Source organism: Leucoraja erinacea, chromosome 25 (assembly GCF_028641065.1).
Source record: "Leucoraja erinacea ecotype New England chromosome 25, Leri_hhj_1, whole genome shotgun sequence".
NCBI classification, from domain to species: domain Eukaryota; kingdom Metazoa; phylum Chordata; class Chondrichthyes; order Rajiformes; family Rajidae; genus Leucoraja; species Leucoraja erinaceus.
In genome coordinates, this window is record NC_073401.1 from 13,656,375 (window position 1) to 13,669,988 (window position 13,614).

Genomic DNA, 13,614 nt, shown 5'->3' on the forward strand with positions numbered 1-13,614 from the left:
AAAATGGTGCCAAAAACCTGGTGACTCTTGTATATGGTCTCAGTGAGCTATTTCATTACACTTTGTACTTAGATTACGTTTGGTAATAATTTACTGAACTTTATGCAACAAAAATAATTTCACTGTACCTTTATTATTATTATTATTGTGATAACGAGCCATTGAACCAACCTATTATCTGCCAGTTTGTTCTGCTCCTCCTCTCTTCTTGCTTTCTTCTCCTCCCCCTTCCTCCCTCCTCAACAATAGCCTGAAGTGTTCCAACCCGAAACGTCATTTATCCATGTTGTCCAAAGTTGCCGCCTGACCTTCTGAGTTACTCCAGCACCTTTGTGTCTTTTTTTGTAAACCAGCATCTGTTGTTCATTGTATTCCATTTATAGCATAGTTCTTCAGTGTTAATCTGTCCAACACAACATCAAATTGCCCGAACTCTATCTACAATTCACATACTTTATCAAAAAAATTAAACTTTATAAACTTTTAGAAACATTCGGTAGCATTTAACTGATCATCGCAATATTGCTGCCTCAAAACAGTTGAAACTTTAATATTTACATCTTTATACTACCAGTTCAGGGAATGTTTTTGTTAAGACGTATTTTTATTAACATTTATATTTATTGAAACTTTTCAGTAGCATGTCAACAACCCCCATTTCACAAATGACTTCAATCAGGTCTATTTGATATTTAGCATTTTATTTGAGCTTTTTAAAAAAAATCCACATCAGCTAAATCTTTGATAAAGCCTTATTAATCCAAAAGCTTTCAATTAACTCTTTTTGTGTTATACAATTTAGAAAATCACATTCATACACCTGAACTATGAATTCTGTTATACAAACCACAACTAATTTCATAATGGCAATCCAATGCCAGTTACAGGAGCAATAGGACCTTTGCTGTTAATACTAATATAGTTGTGCAGGAATCTTTAAATGATTAGGTACTCTTTTCCGATGCACAATATGCAATAAGAAGACCAACAGGGAATCAAGGTACAGCTTTGAAATACCAAAGACAGCCTTACCTTGTGTTAACTAATCTACTAAACACTGTTTAGGCACAAAATTCTGCAGACGTATTTTTAAAGATCAGCCATTAGGTAGAAGCTTTAAAGTAAATAACAAATCAAGCAGTTAATCTTGTTCACATTCAAGTGAAAAACTCTTCAGAATGACACTGTTCTTTTATTATAACCAAACCCGGTATAAAATCTTACAAGACAAAACAAAAACTTTGTACATCTTGCTGCGTGACACATTGGCCTGATGTTGCACAATTGTAATTATTACTGCCCAGGCGCTGACAGGCTTTTGTTCATGAACTGCTTCTTTATAAAGCATGTCCACCACTAGAAAGAAAAACAAAAAACAATATTTTAGGAAAAATTGCCGATGTGGTATCAAATCAATTTAATTCATCACCTGAATTATTTCGTAGGAAAGAACTGCAGAAGCTGGTTTAAATCGAAGGTAGATACAAAATGCTTGAATAACTCAGCGGGTCAGGCAGCATCTCTGGAGAGAGAATGGGTGACGTTTTGGGTCAAAACCCTTCTTCCCTCTCTCCAGAGATGCTGCCTGACCCGCTGAGTTACTCCAGCATTCTGTAGCATTTCTGCAGTGTTCTAAAATTTGCCATGCTATATGCAGTGCAGATTTTCAACTTTTGTCAATTTTCTGTCATCATCTTCTTAGACAAACCCGAATACAGTGTTAGTACACGTCACTTATATATCCAGTACTTTCTCGTGACAGTACATGACAGTATGTATTCCGGCACCTCTAAAAACATGACGGTGTGCATTGGAACCGTGTACCGGCCGGCATCTCTAACAAAATTACAGTACGCACTGATTCAGCATTCTGGCACCTCTAAAAAGTACTGAAACTGTACCCTAGGTGATGGCAGAAAATTGACAAAAGATGAAAATCTGAACTGGATAGTATAGATTTTAAAATTGCAGTAAAATACAAATAAAGCAGTTTTAAATGATTGCAAGAAATCAACAATATACTTATTTGCCACATAATAGACTGTCATTTAACTCGTATATTGCCAGCCAATGATCACAAAAGGCAAATGTATCATTTAAGGATAATATATAATGTTTGAAAAGTGTAATCCATTTAAGGTCTATGCAGTCTCATTTTAAATGAACCATAAGATTCTAGGAAGTCAAACAGTAAGATTTGTACAGTAAGTGTTGCTGCACTGAAAACTATGGTTAAGTCCCATTGATAATGGCAGGGCAGAAATCACTTCACTTTCATATCATGTGCATGTTTCCATGCTTTGTATAAGGTAATTCAAAAAAAATGATATATGATTAGCACAGGATAATTAAAATCTCAAATTATCAGAAGCAACAAAAATATTTCTGAATACCATAATAAAGGTAACAAACTCTATTAAATTAACACGATATAGAAATAGTTTATGATCATCCACATACAGTATTTTGTTATTTTTCTATGTTTCTTTTGACTGCTTTGCTGGGGTTAACATTTCATTTTCAGAGTTTAATCTGAGTCATGGCAGACTTCAGGAAACAAGTGTCGTTTGCTAAATAAACCACTAATCACCAGAGAAATAAAATTTGGCAAAACTGCACACGTTAACACTTCTAAAACTGCAAACCGATGTAATTTATAGGATAAAAAGGCTTTATAGGCCAAAAGGTTAAATTTAATTAACTGTTGCCATACGGCTGCATAAAAAGTTTGGTGTTTTCCAAATGATTATTCTTTTGAAAAACTGTAATGCTTATAAACCTGTTTAAATTTAAGTACAACATAATATTTCCACACAAGAATTCAAGCTTAAACTATCTCGCCTCACTCCATTGCACCACCAGTGGGCATAACAGAACATGTTTGGAGTAACTCACAGGTCAGGCAGAGTTATAAACCCGGCATCTGCAGTTCCTTGTTTCTACATTCTGTGTTTTGCTTTCTTCAACAAGATGAATAAATCACATACCCAAGTGTATTTTTAGCTGACCGTGTGAAAGATTTCATTACAGAGGTATCCTCCTTCAGAATGATGCTGGTATTGTGCCAGTTCAATATCATTCCCTTGGTCCAAATAAATTGCAACATTTTGTTACATTAGCTGAGAAGCCCGGGCAGCATTAATGACTGATCACAAACCCAAGAAATATCTTCTGTTGATGAGTCACAGTAGGTTTCTTTGCTGCCCCCTTTTAAAAAACATCACCTGTGATTAAACCTTTGTGGAGAGTAAGTGTTTAAGAAGGAACTGCAGATGCTGGAAAATCAAAGATAGACAAAAATGCTGGAGAAACTCAGCGGGTGAGGCAACATCTATGGAGCGAAGGAAATAGGCAACGTTTCGGGTCCCGAAACTTTGCCTTTTTCCTTCGTTCCATAGATGCTGCCTCACCCACTGAGTTTCTCCAGCATTTTTGTCTATCTTGGAGAGTAAGTTACTGTTTTAATCTGTTTCTAAAAAAAAACAACTAAATTAAGTCCTTTCTTAAAACCACAACCAGAACGCTTACCTTGCTGGGTTTGTCAGTCTGTTGATCAAACACTTTTTCACAAAGTCTCAGGCCAGTTTCTTGCCTGATCTGCTGCAAGTAACCCCTCATCATCTCTGTAAAGGTAACCAGAATTTCAGGATGTTGAGTAAATCAATTCACAGAACATCGACTTTCCTCCAAACAACTGGGCTTTAGACTTTGGAGATACAGCGTGGAAAATAGTTTTCCTTAATTACTGTTCCAAAGGATACAGAGGAATGCTTAAATGTATTTTAAATGCAAGAAATATAATTTCCTAAAACTAGGTCCCCAAATGGGAAGTAATAATTTACTGCAGAGGAACTTCCACAATAAATCTTTGGATAATTGAAATCTTGCTGGCAAACTAAAAATGTGTTATGAATTAGATATGTCACATTTAAGAAATAAATTCAAATTCGTGAAATTGAAAGAAGAAAAATGTTAAATTAACAAAATATATATCCTCTGGGAAAACAGCGGTCTTTCATTGTACGTACAATGAAACTGTTAATTTTCCACTGTTAGACTGTTCCTAAACACAGCATCCTGTTCTCCAAAGAATTGGGAGAACCGTTTACAAGTTTCAGAGTATCAATGATGGAGAGAGAGCAAATTTGGTGCCTTTTACTCAATTGGGGATAGGGAAATGATATGAAGAACAGGAGGAGAAAGGAGGAGAATGCAAGGAACTAGTTTTCAAAAAAAGACACCAAGTCTGGAGTAACTCAGCGAGTCAGGCAGCATCTCTGGAGATTTGGTGATGTTTCATATTGGTAGCCTTCTTCAGATTGATTGCCAGTGGAGGGGGGAAGAGAAAGCTGGAAGAGAGGAGAGGCAGAACAAAGTCTGGGAGGTAATGGGCTGATACAAATGATGGTGGGGGGGTTGATAGGCAGGCAGTGGGTAAAGGCCAGAGATGAAAAGGCAGAAGGTAGAATAGTAGAATTAGGCCTTGCGGCCCTTCATGTCTACTCTGCCATTCAATCATGGCTGGTCTATGTCTCCCTCCTAACCCCATTCTCCTGCCTTCATTCCATAACCTCCGATATCTGTACTAATCAAGAATCTATCTATCTCTGCCTTAAATATATCAACTGACTTGGCCTCCGCAGCCTTCTGTGGCAAAGAATTCCACAGACTCAGCACCCTCTGACTAAGAAAAATCCTCATCTGCTTCCTAAAAGAACTTCCTTTAATTCTGAGGCTATGACTTCTAGTCCTAGACTCTCCCACTAGTGGAAACATCCTCTCCGCACCCACTATCCAAGCCTTTCACTACTCTGTACTTTTCAACAAGATCCCCCGTCATTCTTCTAAACTCCAGCGAGTACAGGCCCAGTGCTGACAAACGCCCATCATATGTTAACTTACTCATTCCTGGGATCATTCTTGTAAACCTCATCTGGACCCTCTCCAGAGCCAGCACACCCTTCCTCAGATATGGTGCCCAATATTGCTCACAATATTCCAAATGCGGCCTTACCAGCACCTCATAGAGTGTCAGCATTACACCCTGTTTTTGTATACAAGACTACCAATTCGACTTGCAGATTAACTTTTTGGGAATCCTGCACCAGCACCTCTAATTTCTGGATTCTCTCCCTATTTAGAAAATAATCTATGCCTTTATTCCTATTACCAAAACGCATGAATCCACATTTTGCTACACTACATTCCATCTGCCACCTCTCTGCCCACTCTCCCAACCTATCCAAATCCTTCTGCAGAGTCCCTGCTTTCCCTACACTACCTGCCCCTCCACCTAATTTTGTAACATCCGCAAACTTTGCCACAAAACCTTCAATCCCCTCATCCAAATCATTAATATAGAACGTGAAGAGCAGCGGCCCCAACACAAAAGACATACGGAACTCCACTAGTCAGTGGCAGCCAACCAGAAAAAGCCCCCTTTATTGCCACTCTTTGCCTTCTGCCATCCAGCCAGCCCACTATCCATGCTGGTATCTGCCCTATGATACCATGGGCTCTCATCTTCCTTAGCAGCCTCCCGTGTGGCACCTTATCAAAGGCTTTCTGAAAACAACACCTACTGCCTCTCCTTTGTCTGCAAATTACAAATTGTGAAACTAGAGAAAGGAATTTAGAAAGGGTGAAAGAAATTTACCCCAAAATAAATTTGAATTAATCCACGACTGCAGATGGTGGAAGTTTGAGTTAAAAACAAACTGCTGGATGAACTCAGCGGGTCAGGCAGCATCTGTGAGAGGAACAGATGAGGATTTGGGTCGGGATTCTTCTTCAGACAAAAGAATCCCAAACCAAAACATCAACTGTTCATTTCCCTCACAGTGCTGCCTCACCCGTTGAGTTCCTCCAGCAGTTTGTTAAATTTGTTTCTCATGTTTTTAAATCAATTTTAAATAGAACTAAATTTGAATCTTTATAAATGCGCTACTTGTGTTGAGGATAAATCTTGTGCTATAAAATAATTTCTGAAGAAAGGTCAGGATTAACTGAATTCCTTGAAGCATTTTACATACATTTTCCTTGTTTTATATTAAAAAAAGACTAATGTTGCATTGACGTACCGTCTTCCTGCCTGTGTCCTGGCTTTGCATACATGGCATTGAGCGGGAATCCGGGCTCGCCAGGAATGGGGAAGTTAGTGATTCCCAAGGTGTACATTTCCTTCTCGCCCTGATTTTTGGAGTTGCACTATGTTGGGAATAAATATAAAACAGGTTCTTTAAACAGGTTCATTAAATATAATTAACAGGTTCTAAAGTAATCCAGAAGAGTTGAAAAATACTGCACCATAATTACAATAAAGAGATAACTGTTTATTAGTTTATTGTTATAGTCACGTGTACCTAGTTACAGTGAAAAACTTTTTGTTGAGTGCTATCCAAAAGACTATGCATTATTACAATCAAGTATAGATACAGGATAAAGGGCATAACGTTTAGTGCAAGGTAAAGTCTAATTAGGTCCGATTAAAGATAGTTAGAAAGTCTCCTATGGGGTGGATGGTAGGTCAGGACCGCTCTCTAGTTGGTGATGGGACGATTCAGTTGCCTGATAACAGCTGGGACGAAACTGTCCCTGTATCTGGAGGTGTGCGTTTTCGTACTTCTGTACCTCTTGCCTGATGGGAGAGGGGAGAAGAGGGAGTGTCCGGGTGAGACTGGTCTTTGATTATGCTGGCAGCGTGAAGTGTAGATGAAGGGAGGTTGGTTTGCGTGATGGTCTGAGTTGCCTCCACAGCCCTCTGCAACAACAATCTCAGTGGCAAGGAGTTCCTGGGATATTTCTACATTTTTCCTGCATAGAAGGAAGTGATCACTTCTCAAGCAAATGCAGAGCAAAACAGAACTATTCCAATCACAGTTCTGCTCGATTGAAATCACTTCCTGATTCCACGAAACAGTTCTTGAATTTCACATCATTTTGCATCAAATCATCTCAAGCAGCACAACAGAAATTAACACGCGTGAGTTGCCAGGGCCTTATATGGGCAGGGTGAAGGAAATTTAAGTATATCAGCATTCCTCCTTACCTTTTGTAGTTTTTTGAGGCATTCAGTGATGTAGAGGGTGATATAAATTAAGGTTCTATCAGCTTCATTCTGCAATAAAAAATTTGGACTTTCATTTGAATGTTATGGCATTCAGTATTGAAATAGAAGAACTTTTGTATGTACCACTGTTTAATTAGTTCCAGGCTGATCGGCATTCTAACTTAAGTTCATAAGTTGTAGGAGCAGAATTTAGACCATTTGGCCCATCAAGTCTAATCCGCCATTCAATCATGGATGATCTATCCCTCTCAGCCCCATTCTCCTGCCTTCCCATAACTCCTGACACACATACTAATCAAGGACGGCACGGTGGCGCAGTGGTAGAGTTGCTGCCTTACATCACCAGAGACCTGGATTCGATCCTGACAATAGGTGCTTGTCTGCACGGAGTTTGTACGATCTCCCCGTGACCTGCATGGGTTTTTGCCGGGATCTCCGGTTTCATCCCACACTCCAAAGACGTACAGGTTTGTAGGCTAATTGATTTGGTATAATTTTAAATTGACCTTAGTGTGCGTGAGATAGTATTAGTGTGCAGAGAATCACTGGTTGTTGCGGACTCAGCAGTCAAAGGGCCTGTTTCTGTTCTATCAATCTCTACCTTAAAGATATTCATTGACAGCCTCCACAGCCTTCTGTGGCAATGAATTCCACAGATTCAACACCCTCTGACATTATCCCCTGTCTTAACTTGAGAGTCTTTAATAGCAATAACCAAGGCAAATCCATCACAGTTTGTGGGTGCTTTGCAATTGATCTATCTTTGGAGTTTTCAGATACAGCATACACAATTCTTTTTATTTTGTAATAATTTCCTGAGTTCAAGAAATGAATATTAAAGAGGATGCCCCAGTATTAACTGAAAAATCTGCCAATCAAATGTCAAATGACGCAACACAACATTTAATATGTGAGAAAGTTTTGTACCAGATTTTAAACAGTATAAGATGTTAATCCTGTATGACAAACGCTATGGTCTTCTGGCCTGACACCATGTAGTTTTAGACACAAATGCTGGAGAAACTCAGAGGGTGAGGCAACATCTATGGAGCGAAGGAAATAGGCAACATTTCGGGTCGAGACCCATTTAGTTTTATGTTCTTTTTTAAAATGTTTCTAATTTCTTTATCTTGTTACCAACATCAAAGGTATCAAAGGTATTTTATTGGTCACATTCACATACACCGAGGTGTAATGAAGTGAAATGCTTTTTGCCATTTTGCAGCACACAAAGAAAGAATACAGACATAACACCAATGTGAGTCTTAAACACAAAGAACATCCCCCCACAATGGCTCCCACCATGAGGGAAGGCACAAAGTCCAGTCCCCAACCCCAGTTCACCCATAGTCGGGCCTATTGAGGCCTCCACAGTTGCCTCTACGGAGCACCAATGTTCCAGTCCGTTCTCGCCGGGTGGTGGTGCTCCGGCGTCGGGAGAGTCCTCACAGCGGCATGGGAACCCTGAAACGGCCGCCTCCGTAGTGGAGGCCACAGCTTCTGAAGCCGACAAGGCCGCGCCGGTTGGAGCTCCATAACTGGCGATCTCGTCGCGAGATCCTAGGCTCCCGGTGTAAAGTTCGGCGCCGCTGGCCGCTCCACAGTCCCGCAGCTCCGCGATGTTTTACCCGGCGGTCTCAGCTCACCGGAGCTCCAGCGCGGCGACCCAGGCAAGGCATCGCCCGCTCCACGATAGCGCTCCAGCGCTGTGCCGCCGCCGATAAACCATACCAGGGCTCTTAAGTTTTACAACATCTATCTAATATCAGGAAATAATGAATAACTCATTCATCGCCAATCTATTTCCCAAATTTTGTCAAAGAGAATTCACTTGCTGCATTCTCTGCATTATTCCCTTCAATACTTTGTAGATATGACAATTTTCTAGCCAGTGTTATATTCTTCAAAGTTGTCACAACGTCAAACTTACCTTTATTTCATAGTTTTTAAAGAAAACATTTGCTTTAAAATAGTAGATGGCTTCTTCAATTACATCGAGATCTTTGGCTGGAAGAGAAAAAACATTGTTGCTACAATAACCAATGTGTATGGCTGCATCCTTCAAGCCAGTAATTAATACTATTCCTTATTCTGTCCTCCCTGCAATCCAGCCAAGCAAAACATTCTACTAATTCATTAACATTCTTCGAAAAGCAACCCAAGCTTGCAAAGGGAAACTTTGGGTATAAGTGTGGGCAGATCACAAAAAACTATGATTTATTGTTTGGTTTCCACAGCTGAGCTGCCCACTAAACAAAGTGATAGTTTTCTTAGAATATAGAACAGTATAGCACAAGAATAGGCCATTCAGCGGACAGTATCCAAAACCATCTCTGCAGCCGAAGAGCATCTCTTATCTACCTGCACATAATCCATACCTCCATTGCCTGCATATACAAATGCCCATCAAAAAGTATTTTAAATGCCACTATTGTATCTGCCTCAACCACCACTCCTGGCAACATATTCATCTTCTGTGTAAAAAAATTGGCATGCAATTCTCCTTTAACCTTTGCACCTCTCATCTTAAAGTCATGCCCGCTAGTATAGCTTTGTAAATATGTGTACTAAATCCAACACTTTGCAGGGACTTGTAGACATATATGCTGCAAGTCCCTGCAAAGTGTGTGGATTTAGTACACATATTTAACCAGTCTTTACTGGAGTTAAGAACTGCATTTTATAATAGAGCACTAAGTGCCTCAAAACAAAAATGCTCTCCAGCTAATTTCATTGCCCAGACTTGCTCACATCTTTATCGGGAAGCCCAGAAATACAATTTACTTCATAACCACTCCTTGCATTCTCTAAAAAGCACCTCCCCTCCCCCTATTTAACAGGAAGTAGGTAAGTGTGCTGCCAACACTAGTGTTAAAAAGCTACCAGGTCTAAACATTAACAACATTATTTATCTCACAGTACCTCAAACATATTACCAATCATTGATCTCAATTATTTAAATGATTGGGAGAAACTTGGAGAATGAAAGCTTGCACTCAATAATTGCAAAGTAATAGCAGCGGGGCTAATTGCGTTGCAGTTTAGGAATTTAAAAAATAGAAATACTGACAGGGGATGACCCTAATACAATGTTTAATCTGTAAATACATGTGTAATGCAGCTCTTTGTTTATAAAATGGCAACATGCAAGGACAGAGTCTGGAGGGTGAATGTTAACAGTCATGTCATCTGTACATACTTGGGTAACGCAATTCTTTGTTTCTAAAATAACAACATGCAATTGGGTGCACAAATGTTTGTTGATCACTAAATCTTTTATTCTATTCCACTGAGTAGCACTGAACATACATTTCCCTAAATTGCATACAAGTTATTTTAAGCATGCAGCTACAGCTTCTCATTTAAGGTTTCCGTTTCCTCTGGTAGCATGAGAATTTATAAATTACCGTATTTCCCGGCGTCGAAGACGCTCTTTTTTATCCTAAAATAAGGCCCGAAAATTTACCGGCGTCTTGGAGGCTGATGGTTAGGTTGTTAGCCAAGAAAGATAGACTTGGCCATTCCTCAGTACAGCAACATCAAGACGTTGCTTTACTGAGGGATAGCCAAGTCTATTCCTCATTGTTGGTAGCTGATTTACATTCTCTGGTTGGGTGGCTAGTCCCAGTGTCATCCTTGTAGCCAATTTGCTGATGGCGATATTCTACCAGGACTCAGGGTCCGGTCCCCAGGGCTGGAAGACGGAGCAGCTTTCCGCCGGGACAGCAGGGACAGTGGCCGTCCGCTGGAGTGGAGTTGGCCACTCTCGTAGTGGCTGCTCCGCGGAAACCTGCCATGCCTTCAACCCTGGAACTGTGTGAAGTGGGAAGCGGCTGTAAAAGGACCGCGCTGCGAGGGTGGGGGAGGGAAGAAAGAGTTCCTTGCCACAGCGTGTGGGGAGTCTGGCCCGGGTCAACACGGCCTGGGCAGCAAACTTGGCAGGGTCGCCAGGGGTAAAGTTGGGGGGAAGGCAGGAGCGTTGAGAAGGAGGGGGTCGGGAATTGAGCCAGTAACTCACTCAGTAGCTCGGGTGGCTGCAAGCGGCTGCCGGGGCCAAATAGCGGCACCGGCCACCAGCTCTGCACCTTTAGCCACCCCGCCCACCAGCCACGGTGTCCTTCAGCACAGGCGCAAGTGATGGTGGTGGTGGTTGGCGGGTAGCTACTGGGTGGACGGCTGGCTGCTCTGTCCTGGGCTCTGTCTCTCTCCCCCCATTATGTGATCTCCCTGAGCTAGGAAGCCCCCATCCCTCAGGCCTGAACCACACAGCACATTGTGGGACAGGCGAAGATGGAGGCTCCCCCGTCCTCATTGCCTCCTTGAACCAAATCCTTGATCCTGTCTCACCAGCCTTTTTTCAAAATTTAGCAACTCAAAACGGGGGGATGTCTTCGACGCAGGTGCGTCTTCGTCGCCGGGAAATACGGTACTGCACACTTGCTTCCCTCACGCTAGGAGCTTATTCAAAATAATGTTGTAATTTAAAATTAGGTTTATTAGATTACAAAATTAACACCTACGCTGCTTTCCCTCAGCACAACAGTATAACTATATTTAATGCATGAATCTTAAAACTTACTCTCTTTTGGAGCTGGCCCTTTGAATTGAGTTTTCAGTGGCAATAATGCCATATTTCCAATGAGCTTCACATCCTGGTCCATGAGGGTTGAATGATAAGCCTAAGGAAGAGAGATACAACAATCAAACATGCTTTTCCCTTTCTGTTCAATTTGAATATTCAATATTTGTGTGCTCCCACATTAAGACTTTTTTTGCTGATGGGCATCTCAAATCCTAGAATAACCTATTTAAAAAAGTACATAACTCAAGTGTGGAGGAATTGCCTTCTTCAAACAAATCAGTGGGGAGAGTAAGCTCAAAAAGAGAGGCGAGTCCAATAAATAATAAACTAAACTAACAAAAACTAAAAATAAGTGAGGAGGATGCATGTGTGACAGGCAGGTGGGTGGAATAAGCAGCAAACAGGTCAGGTAAAGAGAGAAGAGGAATGAAATGTCAAGCCAGGTTTGTGGATGGAAGGGGACGAGTGGGGATGCAAGTGCGCCAGGATAGTTGGAGATATGGGAGAGGGACACAGAGAAGGGAATGGAAGGGGCATGTCAGGTTCAGGGACAGACAAAAGAGAGATGGATAAGGGGGTTGTTACATGTAGGAATGAACTGCTGTTGTTGGTTTAAACCGAAGATAGACACAAAAAGGTGGAGTAACTCAGCAGGTCAGACAGCATCTCTGGAGAAAAGGAATAGGCGATGTTTCGATTCTGAAGAAGGGTCAAGACCCGAAACGTCACCCATTCCTTTTCTCCTGAGGTGCTGTCTGACCCGCTGAGGTACTCCAGGTTTTTGTGTCTGGCAGAGGGTCGTTAGGGTTGGTGTCAGGGACACACGAAAGTGAGATGGAGAAGAGGTTTGTGTAGGAAGGAACTGCAGATGCTGGTTTAAACCGAAGATTTTGGAGTAACTCGGCAGGGACAAGCAGCATCTCTGGAGAGAAGGAATGGATGATGTTTCAGGTCGAAAAGTCACCCATTCCTTCGCTCCAGAGATGCTGCCTGTCCCGCTGAGTTACTCCAACATTTTGCGTCTATCTTGGAGAAGGGATTTGTTAGGGTTGGGGTAAGGCAACAGGGGAGAGAGAAGGGGGAGGGGGATGCTACTTAAAATTGGAGAACCTGTTTAAAGGTGCAGCCTGACAGCACCAAATATTATAAACTTCAATTCATCTATTTCAAGAGGATGAAGGGAGGGGTACCCGACGAATGGGATCAAGAAGCTTAACGATGCTGAGTCCATTGCCTAGGCCTCAGTCACTGACCTACTTCCTGATCCCTCACACCCCACTCCCGGTATTAATTTGACATTTTCAATGTCACGAATTAACTCGCATTCACCGAAACTATAATATATTCCAAGAGGTAAAGCTTTAAAGCAGAATCAGGTGGAAAACTTACCGGCATTTTGCAAACTTCAACGGATCGACACAACCCTTTCACTCAGTGTCTGTCGCTTCCGCTTGTCCCACCCTGCCGGGAGCGCGCACGTCGACCGTCCGAGAGCGCGTCCGCACGTCGTCGGCCGCCTTCCCGGGAGCGCGCACAACACCGCGCCCACGTGACACAGGGGGACCCACCCACCCGCAGAAGCTGACCTCCGCCCGCATTGTGACCAAAGATCTTAGAGCGAAGCAAGATAGGTTACTCTCACGCAAACGTGAGGTGCGCTCATGGGCGGTTTCATGGGTGATTACAGGACACATTTTAGCAAGCTGACTCCGCCATCTTGTTCCGCCATCTTGCTCCGCTTTCTTGCTCCCGCCTTCTTGCTTCCGGCCAAAGATGGGATCCGCAGCGAGGAGAGAGAGTGCAAGGCCCGGGGCAGCGGGGAGAGAGAGTGCGGGGCCCGGGGCAGCGGGGAGAGGGAGTGCGGGGCCCGGAGCAGCGGGGAGAGAGAGTGCGGGGCCAGGGGCATATGGGGAGAGAGAAAGTGCGGGGCAGCGGGGAGCGAGTCAGTGCGCATCCCTGGGCA

General features: G+C 42.2%; 1 protein-coding gene across 1 annotated transcript; it reads right to left on the reverse strand.

The window, feature by feature from the left end:
* Window positions 1–684: 684 nt before the first annotated feature.
* On the reverse strand, window positions 685–13,186 carry arpc3 (actin related protein 2/3 complex, subunit 3). Its single transcript, XM_055655770.1, has 7 exons — window positions 13,041–13,186; window positions 11,649–11,748; window positions 9,000–9,076; window positions 7,049–7,117; window positions 6,081–6,207; window positions 3,529–3,623; window positions 685–1,356 (listed from the first exon to the last, which is right to left on the reverse strand). Exons 1-7 carry the CDS (start codon window positions 13,044–13,046, stop codon window positions 1,294–1,296), a joined length of 537 nt encoding a protein of 178 aa, XP_055511745.1. The 5' UTR covers window positions 13,047–13,186; the 3' UTR covers window positions 685–1,293.
* Between the last annotated feature and the right edge of the window lie 428 nt (window positions 13,187–13,614).

Bases quoted from the DNA above. Each gene is read 5' to 3' on its own strand.
- arpc3 (XM_055655770.1), bottom strand. The intron at 9,077-11,648 runs GTAAGTTTTAAG...TTTCTCTTCCAG, and splicing joins AGGGCCAGCTCCAAAAGAGA to CCAAAGATCTCGATGTAATT. The intron at 1,357-3,528 runs GTAAGCGTTCTG...TTTTCTTTCTAG, and splicing joins AGACTGACAAACCCAGCAAG to TGGTGGACATGCTTTATAAA.